This window comes from Gobius niger (genome assembly GCF_951799975.1).
Source record: "Gobius niger genome assembly, chromosome: 13".
Taxonomy (NCBI): domain Eukaryota; kingdom Metazoa; phylum Chordata; class Actinopteri; order Gobiiformes; family Gobiidae; genus Gobius; species Gobius niger.
The window spans coordinates 15,743,091-15,757,393 of record NC_136864.1 but is presented as its reverse complement, the minus strand read 5'-3'; the positions used below and the strand labels follow the sequence as shown (position 1 = coordinate 15,757,393).

Below are 14,303 nucleotides of genomic sequence, written 5' to 3'. Positions count from 1 at the left end.
TTTCTTGTGCAATTATTCATTCACTCATATCTTTTAAGTATAGTTTTTTTTTTTTTTTAACTATATGTTGTCCTTATCCCCACAGACAAACTAAGCCCAGTAAATTAGACAAAATGCCACACAGTCTTGGACATATTTTTCTCCCGTGCACATGCTATCCTCATTAGCCCGTTAATGTGTCGTTGACTTCAGACGCTTTAGATCCCAGCGAGGCGAGATGATTTGCTCCTTTTTATGGGGTATTTGCGCTGCGTGCTATTTTTTTTTTTTTTTGCCTCAATTTGCATTTCACATTTCCTACTTCTTGACACTAAAATGAATGTGTTTTTGCCGCAGGTCCTGGCAACATGGCGACTGTATCTCTTCGCTGTCAAAGTGCCCACCAAGGTAAATGTTCCCCGGCTCTACGAGGAGTTTCATGGCTCTTTCAGCCCCTGTCTTGATCTCAGGGTAATTCGGCAGCGGTGTGACAGAAAGATGCTGCTCGAGAGGGAGAAGAGATAATGATGATGGATAATGTAAGCAGTGATCTGAACACTTTGGATGAGAGGGTAAATGGATGCAAAAAGGTGTTATGAAGCTGAGGCTGCTTGAGTGATTCTTCTCATTTTAGCATCAAGATGTAACAAACAACACAATTTTATGCCCTACTAGGTTAATGATTCAACATTATTGGGAGGATAAATTGATATTAGCCCTGAGTACAAAGATGTTTGGACTGTTGAATGAGAGTGTTACAATAAAAGAGATAGCTCTGGCTAACTTTTGCATAAAGCACACTGTAGAATCAGGTATATCATATTTTATTATGATGATTGACAACGTTTCTTTATTTTTTTTCCTTTTCAGACGGAAGTTACTTTCAACTTCTTGGAAATTCGGGCAATGAACACATATCCAGAGCACCAGGTAGTCCAGCAGAATAATCCTTCCATTTATTAAGGCATATTTGTAAAGCACATTGACATGACGTGCCGTAAAATGAGTTTCTGTACATCAGGTTGTGATAGACACAGACAAGACGACCTATTCTTTGAGACTACAGACCCAGGAGCAGCTGGATCACATGGTCAACCACATCAACTATGCCCTGTCCCGAGTCTTTAACAACTCAATCTATGCGTAAGTAAGAAATCTATATACAGCTGATTATAGGTGACAATGGCTAAAAGTCATTATATTGGAAAGTTCGCCTTAGTACTCTTAGTACTTAGTACTTACTACCTTCTGTTGCCTTCCAAACGCAGAATTCATGTGCCACCATTTCCATAGAGCCCTGTTTGTGTGTTGGGCATACAACGGCTGTGTTTAAATCAGTTTTCTGACACGGAGTGAGTAGGTGGTTTTCACCTGAAGGCATTGTGTCGTACTTTTTAAGTAGCTTGTTTAAGCAGAGTGCGGAACCATCATGCACCGCCTTACTTATGCTGCTGCTCTAAGCAAGAAAAAGAAATGAATCTTACAAGTTAATACATTATCCGTTGAGGAATTAGCACCATCTAAAAATGTGAATTGGTTAACATTTAACAATAGTTCACCGCATGTAATTAATATTAGAGTCTCATTAGTAATACAGCATTTCCAAGTGCGCATAGAGGCTAAAGGCTATATGAATACTGTATATATATGTATATATATTTTTCAGTGAACATGAACATGTTGTTGCATCTAATTTGATAAAGAACAACACCCGAAAGGGGGAACCAAATATTTTTTTACTAATCCTAAGGGTTAAATTCATGTCCAGCCTCTTTCAGTCTCATGTCATGTCCCTATTTGGCCGATGAAAGAGTTCAGTGCATATGGCTCTCCTCTCTTGACCTCGTGTTCAGTTTCTAAGAGCAATAGGATTGACTGTGCTCCAGTTATTGACCGGGACATTGCTATCTCCACACTCTATCATATTTCCAAATGGCTCTCTTCCATTAGGGCCATGGCAGATGATTGCTTCGAGAGAGAACATTTAAGGAGGACAGGAGAGACGGTCCAACCGTAGGAGGGACACTGCATGTTGAATTGCATGGTCTTATATAACAGCTTAATTGAGCGATGTCTTCCAGATAACATCTTGATAGCATGAACACAGCGCCACACATGCTTGAGGGCCAGATGACGATGGCAGAGATAAGTTGTGGATTTAGGTCAGCCGTTCAGATAGGTGTTGACTGTGATGTCGTTAAATGAGATTAAAGAGCGTGGATGTGGTGTAGTTGTGTAATCCCATGAAATAACCAAAGCAGGTACAATCACAGTGTTTAGGAAGTCACAGGCACTCATTATTACTCACTGGCAAAAGCAAGTTTGAACCAAACTGTCTGGGTTTCAGATAGTGCAAGTTGCCTGTTGGTGGTATCACTTGATCATAAGTTTGAAGCGTTGGTGTAATTATTATGTCGTTAAAAGGTTTTCAGAGCATACATTTATTTATTTTTATTTATTTACACCCACAAGAGCTTGAGAACAACTGGTCTAATTTTCTCTTTTTCAAATGTATTTTCTACAAACAAGCTAAACTATTGATTGGGGGAAGAAATTAAACCTTTTCCCTCAAGAAAGAATAAACAGAGGAAATAAGGATCACCTTTACCAAAGTAGTCTCAGGCAAATACGAGGGAAAATGTTTTAACACCAGATGTCCTTCCTTCATGTTTGTAAATAGGAAAACAAATGGTCAGTGTGCATTATTTGAGTGCATACTTGTAAATGAATGTAGGCAGTGACTAAACTATTGGCTTCCGTTATTAGTCTTATCTAAGTGCTATAGTTATCAATGCAGTGGACAAAGTAAGAGGCGTATTCTTGTCCATTAAAGTCTATCTTTTAAGCCGCTGGCCGCATTGATTGCCTTGCTAAAAGTTCAAGGATAGCTTCCAGAATACTAAACTAATGAACATATGCTATTACCATTCTCTTATCTCAGTCCTCCTATTTGCCGCGCGGAGGAAGAGCTGGTCGAAGTAAATCAGAAATATTCTCCAAATTCGGAGTCGTCGCTGGACCCTCAGAAAACCTGTGGTGAGTCATGCGCTGCCTCTTCCTCTCACACACACCTACACAGTGTACAACAGAGCTAACATCTAACACAGTCCACCTTTATCTTTCTGACTTCTAAGGGCTCATTAACAGTGGGTCAAAAGCCCAAAGTTCTGCTCTCCCCTTTTTTCGTGTAATCCTATTCATCTGCAAGAGCTACTTTATGACGCAATATTCACGCACCTTAGTATTTACAGCTCTCTTCCTCCTCCATTCACAGCTGCAGACTGACTTTTATGCCTCGTTTTGCAGCTTTTCCACCATTTTCTTCATTCAGATGGCCTCTGCTTCCTTCCACATTGCACTATACTTGTGTTATTAGCTTTAGATTGAGCTGTTTCTCTTCTATTTTAGGTGGTTTCTCAGAGACGTATGCGGCACTGTGTGACTATAATGGAATCAGTTGCAAAGAAGAAGTGCAGTGGGTAAGGACAAAATGTCCTCTCTGACTGATTTAAAAAGTGCTTGAGTGCTGCAAAAGTTTCATTGATGTGTGAAAAATGTTCTTAACTGTCTAAAATATAATAAAGGATGGGCCAAGGACAAAATACTTAAGCGTTCAAAGAATGTTTTACTTTTGGAATGACAATTTTGAAATACAATACATTACGTTACATTCTCTACAAACCTGTCAAAATTAGAGACATTTTGTGCGTTTTGTTCATTGTCAGGGTTTTCTTCAGGCATTAAAATCCATCACACTTGGAAAATTAAGATCTTATTATGTTTCTCACAGTCAGGCATTAAATTCCATTCATCTGACAATACAGACATTACTTTTTTTGTATTTTCCAATTGGTCAAAGCATAAAATTTGAAGTGTCCAAACACACAGTAAACTTCCATGTGTTTGGTTGATAAAAGCTTTGTTAGACAAGACAGCACAGGGTAAAAAGGGGATAAAGAGCGGGAAAGGACTTTCAGCAAACTGTCACAGTCAGGACTCGAACCCACTACTAGGAGGCAAGAAGTTACCGGTTCAAGTTTCTGTATGTCTAGCATTGCCCATTTCGTCCAGTTTTCAGTTTTCTCATTGCTCATTGAATTGTTACAAATCTTTAGAATTGATTAAATGGACTTGATTTGTGGTAGTAAACACTGACTTTCTGCTACCAGTGAAAACTATCAATAAAACTACTTTTTTACTTGACACAGCTTTTCTACTCTCCTTTGGTTTCCAGGATGTTGACACCATCTACCATTCTCAGGACAACAGAGAGTTCAACCTGCAGGACTTTAGTCATCTTGACAGCAGGTAATGCAGTCAATGCTGACTATAACCACAGCACTGTAATCACTTTTCAGGAGGTCAATTTAAGGTTTTGTCTTAAGGGCTTTTATTTGGCAGATTTTCACAGTATTCCTCAAAGACACACATCTCATTATGATTCAAAGGGTCTAGATCTGAGCCACACAAGCTGTGCAAAGGTTCAATATCCCACCGTTGCCCCAGGCTTATCAACAAGGATTGCTAATGAGTTGTTAATGGTCCAAAGTTGAAGGTCCTGAGATTCTGAGAAAGTGACAGTTTTAAGAGAGTATGTATTTGATGCTGTTTGATTTCTGTCCCATATGATGTACTGCTGACAAAATGGTTTCAAACTATTTGCATCTTTAACCTGAAGTTTTTGAAGTGTGTTTGTGATGCAGATAAACTCACAAGTGCGGCCTAGATTTGGCGAAGCCTTGCAACTCAGCTGTCAGGTTGTCTGTCAAAAGTCTGTCACTTTGGAATGGGGTTATCCGAGTCAAGTGTGTGTAAATGAAACATTACTTTTGGGGTCTTTTCTTTGTCAAAACTGACTCCCACTTGCCCTTTTTTCTCTTTTTCTTTGCCTCGCTTGTCCTGTGCCTGTGTGGCATTTTGTAACAAGTATGCAATGATCACAACAGTTAGAATGATGCACCCGTCACCAGCAGAATGCAGCTGTGAGAGGCACCATGCGTCTCCTCCTCTAGCTCCCTGCTGGCATCTCTTATAAAAAAAAAAGTCCTGATTTCTTTCGCTGACATAATCCAGGATCTGCTACCATGAGAGCCGCTCTGCTGATGATAAGAAACTATGATGCGTGACGTGTAAATAGCTTTCTTCTTTTTAGTTTAAGTAGTGTTTCGAGTTCAGAAAAAAAAGGAATCTCTTGTGATGCACTGTGGGACAACAATAGTGATGACTCGAGGACGCACATCCTCTTAAAATGCATCTCTTGGGCGAAGCTTTGCCGTGTTGCTAAATCAGAAAAGCATTTGTCGAGGCATGATTGCAGCAGTACCTCATGAATATATTAATGTCTTTTTTTTATATCCAGAAAAGTCGTACAGTCTCTCTCTCGACCATTGTTGTTATTGCAATGTATGATGAAGTGTGTTGAGAAAGATTGCTGAATCACGCCTTTATAAACTCTCCCTACTAGTTGTGCTTCTCTCTGGGCATACAATAGCCCCATGATAGGACTTCTTAGCAGGGCTGCAAAGGTTTAACAAAAGACTCCTCTAAGACAATGCTGGGAAGTGCTGAAACCAGCTGAAGAAAATAGTCGAGCTATTCATGGAACAGATGATCCCAGAATAACTGTACTTGCCGTTGCTCTGCTTTCTATGATAAAACGGAAAACCAAGAATCAAATGGAAGGTTGAGGCTTCTGTTTTCCTCAGTTTATCCACAGAAATGTTATATTCCATTGCTGGCCTTCACTAATAGTGTTGTGAAATAAAAAAAAAATATTAACATCCATTCCTAACAGGGTTCAGTCTGTACATGAAATGAAAGATCCCACTCATATGTGTGTGAGAAAGAGAGCTGTGCACGTCAATGGTGGGGCAATGTTTTATGGTTCTGAGAGTGGCATAGTTGCAGGAAGCAGAGCTGAAAGTTTGGAATTGATGGGTTTCGTTTGATGGTTTGTTGATGAAGTAAAAGAGATCCGGCTTGAATCATTTGTACATGAACAAAGTGAGTGTGAAGTTTGTTGTTGTGAGAAAAGCGGATGCAGAGGGCAGATGATTCACTGTAACAATCCCTGAACTTCCAACAAAGAAAAAAGTATCACTGTCCTCAGTTTGTCCTTTTACATTTATTTCCCCCTTTTGTAACTTATTGAACACCGTCACCACCCACTCCTTGCGGACAATGCCTTTTTCCTGCTGACTGCTGTCCGTCATCTCACCGTCTTTGCCTATTCCAATGTGGACACTTCTGTGCTGTAGCCCCCAGCCCTGTCTTGTCCTCTCGATATTCTCTCAGCGCACGCTCCACACTTTTCCTCCGCCTTTTTTACATTCTATCCCAGTGTCTCTGAGTCATACTTGCTCACACAGTGGTTGGTGCTGACAGCTTTGGCAGACCTGTATAAGTGGCCACTACAGACGGCTACGCTGAAGTCAAGTGTGTGTGTGTGTGTTAAGTTAACCCCCTCTTAATCCGAATCCTGGCCCGTATGATTCGTTTGAGGTGTTGTGAACGCGTAAACAGACTCTGATCCGGGCCAAAGAAGTGAGTCCTGGCCCGGCTGAAAACGTGGGTCACGGTCCGGTTTACGACAAACTCTGAATCAGACCAATCGATTTGTGAATGCAACCGAGCCAGAGAGCTGAACAAGAATAGGAAGCGTTTTGCGTACGCTACAACCAAAACAAATGAGTAGCAGAAGAGAGTGGAGACAATCGGAAAAAATGCAAAAATAAATGATACATTCCTGACCAGACGTAAGGCGGTATGCCGATATAATTTCATCATGGTATTGCGTTGTTTTATATAACTATAACTATAACTATAATAATAAAAAATGTACACCAAAACTTAGCCTTGACTCTTATGTAAGGTCGAAACCTTTGAAATAAGCAGCAACATAGGCGGCCTATATTGCTGCTTATTTCAAAGGTTTCATTAGCCTAATACTGGGGCAAAACTGTGAATGCCAAGCCCTGATTAGATCCTTTTTGGTCCTTTCTTGGTCTGTATCCCTCGGACAGTAGTCGTAGTCGTATGTAGTTTTCGACGTCTCTGCCCCGAGCACGTCGCCTCGCAGTTGTCTCATGTGAAGAAAACATATCTCCATGGTCCGCTGCCTCATGATGAGCCCATTGCTGCACCGTGTATGACTGCCAGGTATTAAAAAGTGAGAAAAGAAAACCAACACAGCTGAAACCGCTCCAATTTGTAAACAAGAAACGGAAAAGGAAGTGGCGTTTAATCGACCAATTAGATAAGCCTGTTTCGTGTTCATTGTTTTTCATCACGTCTTCTGTAAAAGGTTTTGATACCACAGGCGTGCAGAGGATTTTTCAATCTGAAATGATGATTCGATCGATAAAAAAGAGGTGTGAACGCAAACCGTGGCAGTTGGAAAAATGGTGAATGTGACTTGTTTGCATTATAGTTTGCCAAACAACACTATCCTAGATGCTTAGCTTTTAGTGAAATCCATGAAACTGTTAATATTCCTAATGGTAGACTGCTGATTTTATAACTGCTGCTTTTATAAAACTAAATTCCGTTGGTTAATTAAAGATTAAAGTTAGCTTTCCTCTGTCTTTGTGATTCAGCAACCTTTCAACCTTTTCTTTCAGCCCAATTTCTTTTAAAATATTCAACTGAAATGCTTCAATTATGTTGATATTGTTGGAAGTCAGTTTTGAACTTCAGAATAATCTGTTCTCTATGTGGCAGTGCTTCATTTTATTTATGTTTTTTTTTCTTTTTTTTTAATCAATGTGGCCACTTTGCATGGGTGACTCAGATTATAGGTGAGTGAATCGTGTTGTTTGGTTTATTTTGCTTACATATCATAGAAGAAAGAGAAGAAGGAGTAGGTGCGACCTGTATAGGCTTTGTGAAAAGAAGCTTCAAAAACATTCGATCCAAGGCAGTATGGCGCAGAATGAATCACCTCAAAGTTCAGATTCTGAGCTCTAGTTCACCAGAAGCCCCCTCACATCATAAGTTTAATTTAGTTTGGTTTCCGATTGCCTTTTCTTTCTTTTTTTAAAGCACTTGGAAAGAACAACCCCCCGACCAAGACGTGAACTGACAATCCCTTAGTTGAAGCGGTAGTTACTTCTTGTGGTGTATTTGCAATTTTCTGTAAAAAGGTAATTTTTTTTACTACACGGCCCTTTATGGATTGAGTCATTTACCCACCCACACCCTGTCCACCATCATCGCATCTAACACGCACAAAAGATTTTTTTCTTTGGTGAAGTGGCGCAAACATGAAACCGAGATCAAAGATACAAATTATAAAATGAATACAGGCTCGCAAATAAATGGCTTAACTATGCCATGATCATAACTGCATTTTCTGGCTGTCGATCTAATGAAGCTTCTGCGCAAATTCAACCTGGAAGAACTACCAGCTACATTCATTCATCACCTCATCACCGGCAGCTCTTCACAAATCATCCAATCACAGACCCTGCTCAAGCCGCACCTTCACGACAGCCAATCACCGCAGCTGCTCATCCCTGCTCCAGCCACTCACCGTTCCGGATCCCCTTTTTAAGCTCCTTGATCAATCACTCAACCGTTTCCTAGCAGTGCTACGACCCTCCTCCACCCCTTTCTCCGCCTGGCCTTTCCTCGGCTCTGCTCGTCATCGACTGGCAAACCCAGATCTCCTCTTCTACCACCACCAGGGTCCAGGGAAGATTCTGGCTATCATTCATCAATCCTGTGGCGTGCACATACCGCCATTCTGCCTCTGGGAGTCTTTTCAGGTTGAATTGAGCAATACTTAAAATCAAACCTGCTGCTGGATCTTCCCTCTCCTTATGTTGCCCCGAGTAAACCGACTGTATCCAAGCCAACACCAGTTCTCTGTATGGTGTGAGACATTAGGAAGGTCATCTACATGTCCTTTTGTCAGAATAGGAATCAGCAATCCTTGTCATTGATGCCTTTTGACATGTGCCTCATATTCACACACAGAGTCCCAGCTGCGTTAGTCAGTCAGACTGCTCTAATGGAAAAAAGAAACAGCCTGAGGCCATTTAACTCCTCTGAGATTTACTGTAATGTCCTGTTGGCTAGTGCAGTTACTGGCACTGGACGCTGCCTGGATGGACAGATTATGTACTTCTCTATTCCTGTGCTTTCTACAAAATGCACAGGCCCTTGATGTAGATAACTCAATGTATTTCATCCCTGAGAAATGCACATTTAAGTGATGAAACTGAGATTACTGTAAAACCAAACCGCATGAATGTATCACTTGATTTTAACACAAAATGGAAGTATAGTGGAGCATAACCAGAGTAGACACCAATGCACTAGCCCTGCCAACATTGACGTTTTGAACTTGGATTTGAACTAAAGACCCAACACTCTCTGCAACTCTCAATCAAGGCAAGACCTTTTTTTGTTTTGCTTTTGTCACACCACAGTAAAAGTTTGGGAGTGACTGTGATATTGCGCTAAAGAAGCTATGAAAAGCTGTTTTTGCATAACAGCCGCCCTTTCATTGAGAGGTGTGTTGCTGCTATCCAATTCAATCCAGCTAATAATAGAATGTACTGAAATAGTCTATGTCTCACTTCCACTTGCATTTGGAAATTGAAATGTCTTAATGCCATTGTGTCTTTGATTTTCAGATCATAAGATCCTATTTTTGTCTACGTTTAACAACTTTTCAACATCTTCTCTGCTACCATTTCCCTCTTCTCCCACTTTCCTCTGTGTTGCGGCTTGTTTGTCAGATGATGTATGGCAGGTGTAACGGCGGCCGGGCTTTAGTTGGACCTGGGAGGATTCTGAACCTCTCGATGGTTCTCCCTCCCTAATATACCCCTTGTACTCCGCCATCTGTGTGTCTGTTTGTGTAGCAGTGAATGTAGTGGTGTATCCAGGATCAAACATGGGCTTTAGTGAATAATCCATTGACCGGGCGATCGATCGCAGCATCTTTCTCCTCTCTGCGTTTTCCCTCTCCTAATTCGCCGCTTCTCGTCCTCGGCAGCGCAGCCGATATCAGTCATCTTTATGAAAGCTGCCCTGCCCATGGTGTTCTAACTGTCACGATGATAAACTATGCTTTACAAAACCGAACGCAGACAAAGTTTGGCGCATGATAATAGGAAATTTATAGATGAATGAAATCAAATGGCCCTGGAGCAGATGGAGTTTGCCTGTACAAGATTTAGGCTTTCATCTGTTATGTCTGTGTTTACATTGCAGAGACTTGGCGGTTATTGTGGCGTCCATTGCTTACAACACCTGGTTCACCAAGCTGTACTGCAAAGATATGCGTATAGTAAGTGCGCTTTATTTCTACTCATTCATACACTCGTACCAGATGTGTCTTTCAAAGCAATTCATCTTTCCTCACTTTGATTTTTCCTATGCTAGCGCTCATGCCAACTGAATTTATGTTACTGAATCAGCTTGTTTTGCCGCCATTTGGCAGGCTTGAAGTTACAATATTGGAAGTGAAATCTCAGCCGGAGGATTACCAGAAACGCTCTTTGGTCTAAAAATGATACATGTTTGGGTGGATGCTGCCAGGTCATAATATGAAGCGTTTATGTAAGGGAATTGCTGTAAGTGATCCTTTGTCCGTGATGTAAAAATGAACTAGTAGCATTTGTAAGAAGAACAAATGAAACTCTAACTCAGATCTTATGTTAGCTGAAGTCAAGACCTCCACAAAGGCATTGACTGTTTCGCATTACGAGATCAAAAAGACAGTGGTTAAACACAGAGCGATATCAAATACATAAGTACACAACAGGGGGCAGCACAGGAAGAGAAGGGGGGAGTTAAGCGTCCTGACAGCTGGGTGGATGAAGCTTTCCTGGGATGGATCGAGACTCCGCAGTCTCCTCTCATCGTAAATGTTTTATGTGGAAAATGATGCCCGACTGAGCTTACACAAACCACCGGCTTCAAACATTGAATCAACTGTTAAACACTCATCATAGGAAAACCAGGCTAAGACCATCATTTCACGGGGTAAATTTTCTGTTTTTCAACTTTCCTTTTCTCTTGTTCAGGGCTCAGAGGTGGTAGACCAGGTTCTGCACACTGTCAGCAAATCCAACTGCCTGGAGGAGCTCACTTTAGAGAACGCCGGCCTCAAGACGTAGGTTTTGCCCCCCCCTTCTAACACCACTGCAGCCCTGTCATCCTCCTTTTGTCCGATCTCATTTTCTACTCTATTCTCTCCACTCTTCCTCCTGTCTGCACTTCATTCTTTCTTTCTTTTTCTGCCTTGACCTTTTGTGATCCTGTCTCTCCTGCTCCTCATCTCACCTGCTTAAACCACTTAAACTTTCCTCCAGCTTCCCGCGGCAGATCAATTGTTTCCTCTCCGCTACAATATTGAGTTTTGTGGCTTCATCTGGCACGACTTCTCACCTCGTATGCATGGCCAGAATCAGTTAGCAGGGCACTTTCCTTATCGGCTGTTAATTGAGATGAATGGGCTGCCTTTGGTAGAAAGATTTGCAGCAGAGTAATAATGAAGTTACAGAGTTCTGATTGGCCCCATGTATTAAATCAGTTGCTATAGAGAGGGCAATTTTTATGATAGGTTTTTCACAAGCTCTGCACTAAAAGTTAAGAGAACAAATGTCATATGACTGTTGGAGTCTGACTTACAAGGCCTTTGATATACGGTGCCTCCTTATAGGATTTCTGTAATATGATTGCAACGCACATAGAAAACTTTCTCTCATTGATTCATGATCCCTGGATCCAGGATGACATCATGGCCAGTGACTGACAGGCAAGGAAATTACACTGAATATACTGTACATATTAAAGCAGTAACTCATGCCCCTAGAGGCCATTGGCGCCACTGCAGGTGCCGTACCATGTTGCGTTTTTTTACTCATTAATTGTTTGTGAGAGTAAATATTACACAGACAGAAAAGACAAAGGGAGAGAGGGATACTGTACAATAATTACACAATGAAGATCATTTTTTTCACTCAAACTTGGCTGTAAAAACATTTTTTGGGATTTATTAAGGTATATAAGTTACCTAATCCTTTTCGTAGTCACTCTGGAGGTAATACAGGTGTTAATGGGACGATTGGGGGGTCTTTCATCTCCCCCCGGTGTCACCACAATTGCAACTTCGCTGCCACCGGGTAGGAGCCACCAATACACACTAATGGAATCACAAAGAAGAAGAACAGGCTAACGGGCAAAGCTACCTGCGGGCTAGCACCACTTAAACAGTATTTACAGCCAGGTTTGAGTGAAAAAAATATCTCCATTGTGTAATTGGATGTACAATATCCCTCTCTCCCTTTATCTTTTCTGTCAGCGTAGTGTTTACTCTCACAAACAATTAATGAGAATAAAAAAACACAACATGCTATGACACCGGTAGTGGCGCTTATGGCCTCTAGGGGCATGAGTTACTTACTTCTGCTTTAATACCTTTTAGTGAGTGTGGGCATACTCTAAAATACAGTAAGCAGAACATTTTTATCCAGTTTTTGGAAGCTAAAAAAGGGGCAAACTAGGATTTGAGTTTGACAACTGGGTTAGAGCATCCCCAAGCCACACTGTGATCTTCCTGATTTATCCCTTGGGGCCTTCTGTGTGGGGTTTGCTTGTTCTTCTTGTATCTGGATGGGTTTCCTCCAAAAAACCTTAAAAACATGCGCTATCGGTTAAAGCCTATAATTGTATGGTTGGTTGGCAAGTGATAATATTTAATTAGTTTGTTTTTATTTTATGCTCTAACAACAATCCCTTGCAGAGCTGTAAAACATGAACTTTTCTGGGGAATAAAAGAGAGTAAATGGATTAACTTTAAAGCAGCAAAAGAAGATAAAGTGAATATCCCACGCTTAAGAAGTTCTTTTCAACCTTACCATCCCCAGGGATTTTCCTCAGAAGATGGCGTCCGCACTGTCGGAGAACCCAGCCTCGGTGATCCACTCTCTGAACCTGGCTCATAACACGCTCGACAACCAAGGTATACCTCCTGAATACACTGTGTCAACTGCATTATATGTGCTGCAGTGTCTCATAAGTTTCTGCTTTACAGTCTTTATTTGCTCACAAGAAATACAAAATCACTCTCTCCATGCGCTGTATGTATTTCACTTTATTTTCCGTTTTGTCTCTTTTTGATCCTCAATGCTTTGTAGCTTGAGTGTTCAATATTTAAGGGAAAGAAAAGCGTCTTTTTGAATATATATATACACAAGCACGTCTGGTTTGGCTAGTTGCAAAGTAAGCCTAAAGCTACAGTCAGATTTAAAGCTGAAATTGACCAGACTTATTTTTGTATGGTAGATAAAGTTTCTTTTTGACACCATGCTGTGGCACGTCAAATAGTACTCACAGAAGATTCAAAGATTACTAAAACATGAGTGAATATGCTTTTGATGAAGGAAGAACATTGTAACATGGTGATAAGCTCCTAAAAGTCAATTTTGCAAAGTGTTCACTCTTTAAAGATTCTTTTTTTCAGATACTGATCTATGTTTTTATGCCAAAGATTGACTTAACTTTTTATCATTATAATTTATTGAGCCTGTCCCATTTGATTTAGGTTAATTTATTATTTTCTTTGTGTGCTGCTTTTTCATGCCTTAAGAAGATGAAAAACGTGTACTTTTATTTGTTGCTGTTCTATGCGAGACAGTGTCGGTTTTTGGGGCATTTACTCTCAAGGGGATCCCTAGTTCGAGTTTAACCCTGGGCACTATATTTTTACCAGATAGATCAATGCCTTGGCGGAGGTCTGCTCCTGCCAAGCGTGCTTATTTTTGCCAGTCCGAGCTTCTGAATGTGTTTTTGTCGGGTCACACAAAGCCCTCACGTCAGAATCGCTCATTATCTAACTCTGCGCTCTCGTCTGACACGTGTCACTTCCACTCTCTTCACCACATTCTTCGTGCTCATACGTGCCACATTATGTATTTAGGCTTTCACACAGACTCGGGCGCTCTTCATGTGAAAAGAGCAGAGCACGCCTGCAAGTCAGGGATGTTTTTCCCCCCAACAATGCATTTCATTTTTAATAAGCTCGTCGTTTTATTTATTATCCACATGGCTGCGATGTCTTTAATGAGATTGCAGTAGCTGGAATAGTGTGTTACGTAATGTGCACAGGCATATGGCGGCGTATATGGGGATTCTTGCCTGTTGCTTTGTGTGGGGGAGTGTGAGATTGTGAATTGCTGGGGTGTTTTTTTTTTTTGTTGCACTATTTGTAGCGGTCTTGAAGGAGGTGTATTTAAAGACGCAGGATCAGAGCATGTATTTCTGCTGCAAAGCGGTGTGTGTGGGCGTGTGTGGTGTTAAGGACTGGTAAT

At 41.0% G+C, this 14,303-nt stretch overlaps 2 protein-coding genes across 3 annotated transcripts in view; both read left to right on the top strand.

The window, feature by feature from the left end:
• Positions 1–11,821, top strand: part of cdh24b (cadherin 24, type 2b) — a 206,492-nt gene extending 194,671 nt beyond the window's left edge. Inside the window, exon 15 of the transcript XR_013793491.1 lies at positions 11,791–11,821. The gene's annotated coding sequence lies outside the window, so the exon portion shown is untranslated. The remainder of the gene's footprint in view (positions 1–11,790) is intronic.
• carmil3 (capping protein regulator and myosin 1 linker 3) overlaps positions 1–14,303 on the top strand; it is a 63,952-nt gene that overhangs the window by 11,682 nt on the left and 37,967 nt on the right. For both annotated transcript variants that reach the window (XM_079568831.1, XM_079568832.1), the window contains exons 3-11: positions 337–387; positions 850–909; positions 1,001–1,122; positions 2,921–3,015; positions 3,388–3,458; positions 4,214–4,287; positions 10,201–10,276; positions 11,016–11,104; positions 12,861–12,955. In XM_079568831.1, the coding sequence (XP_079424957.1) occupies positions 337–387; positions 850–909; positions 1,001–1,122; positions 2,921–3,015; positions 3,388–3,458; positions 4,214–4,287; positions 10,201–10,276; positions 11,016–11,104; positions 12,861–12,955 (733 nt within the window). The remainder of the gene's footprint in view (positions 1–336; positions 388–849; positions 910–1,000; positions 1,123–2,920; positions 3,016–3,387; positions 3,459–4,213; positions 4,288–10,200; positions 10,277–11,015; positions 11,105–12,860; positions 12,956–14,303) is intronic.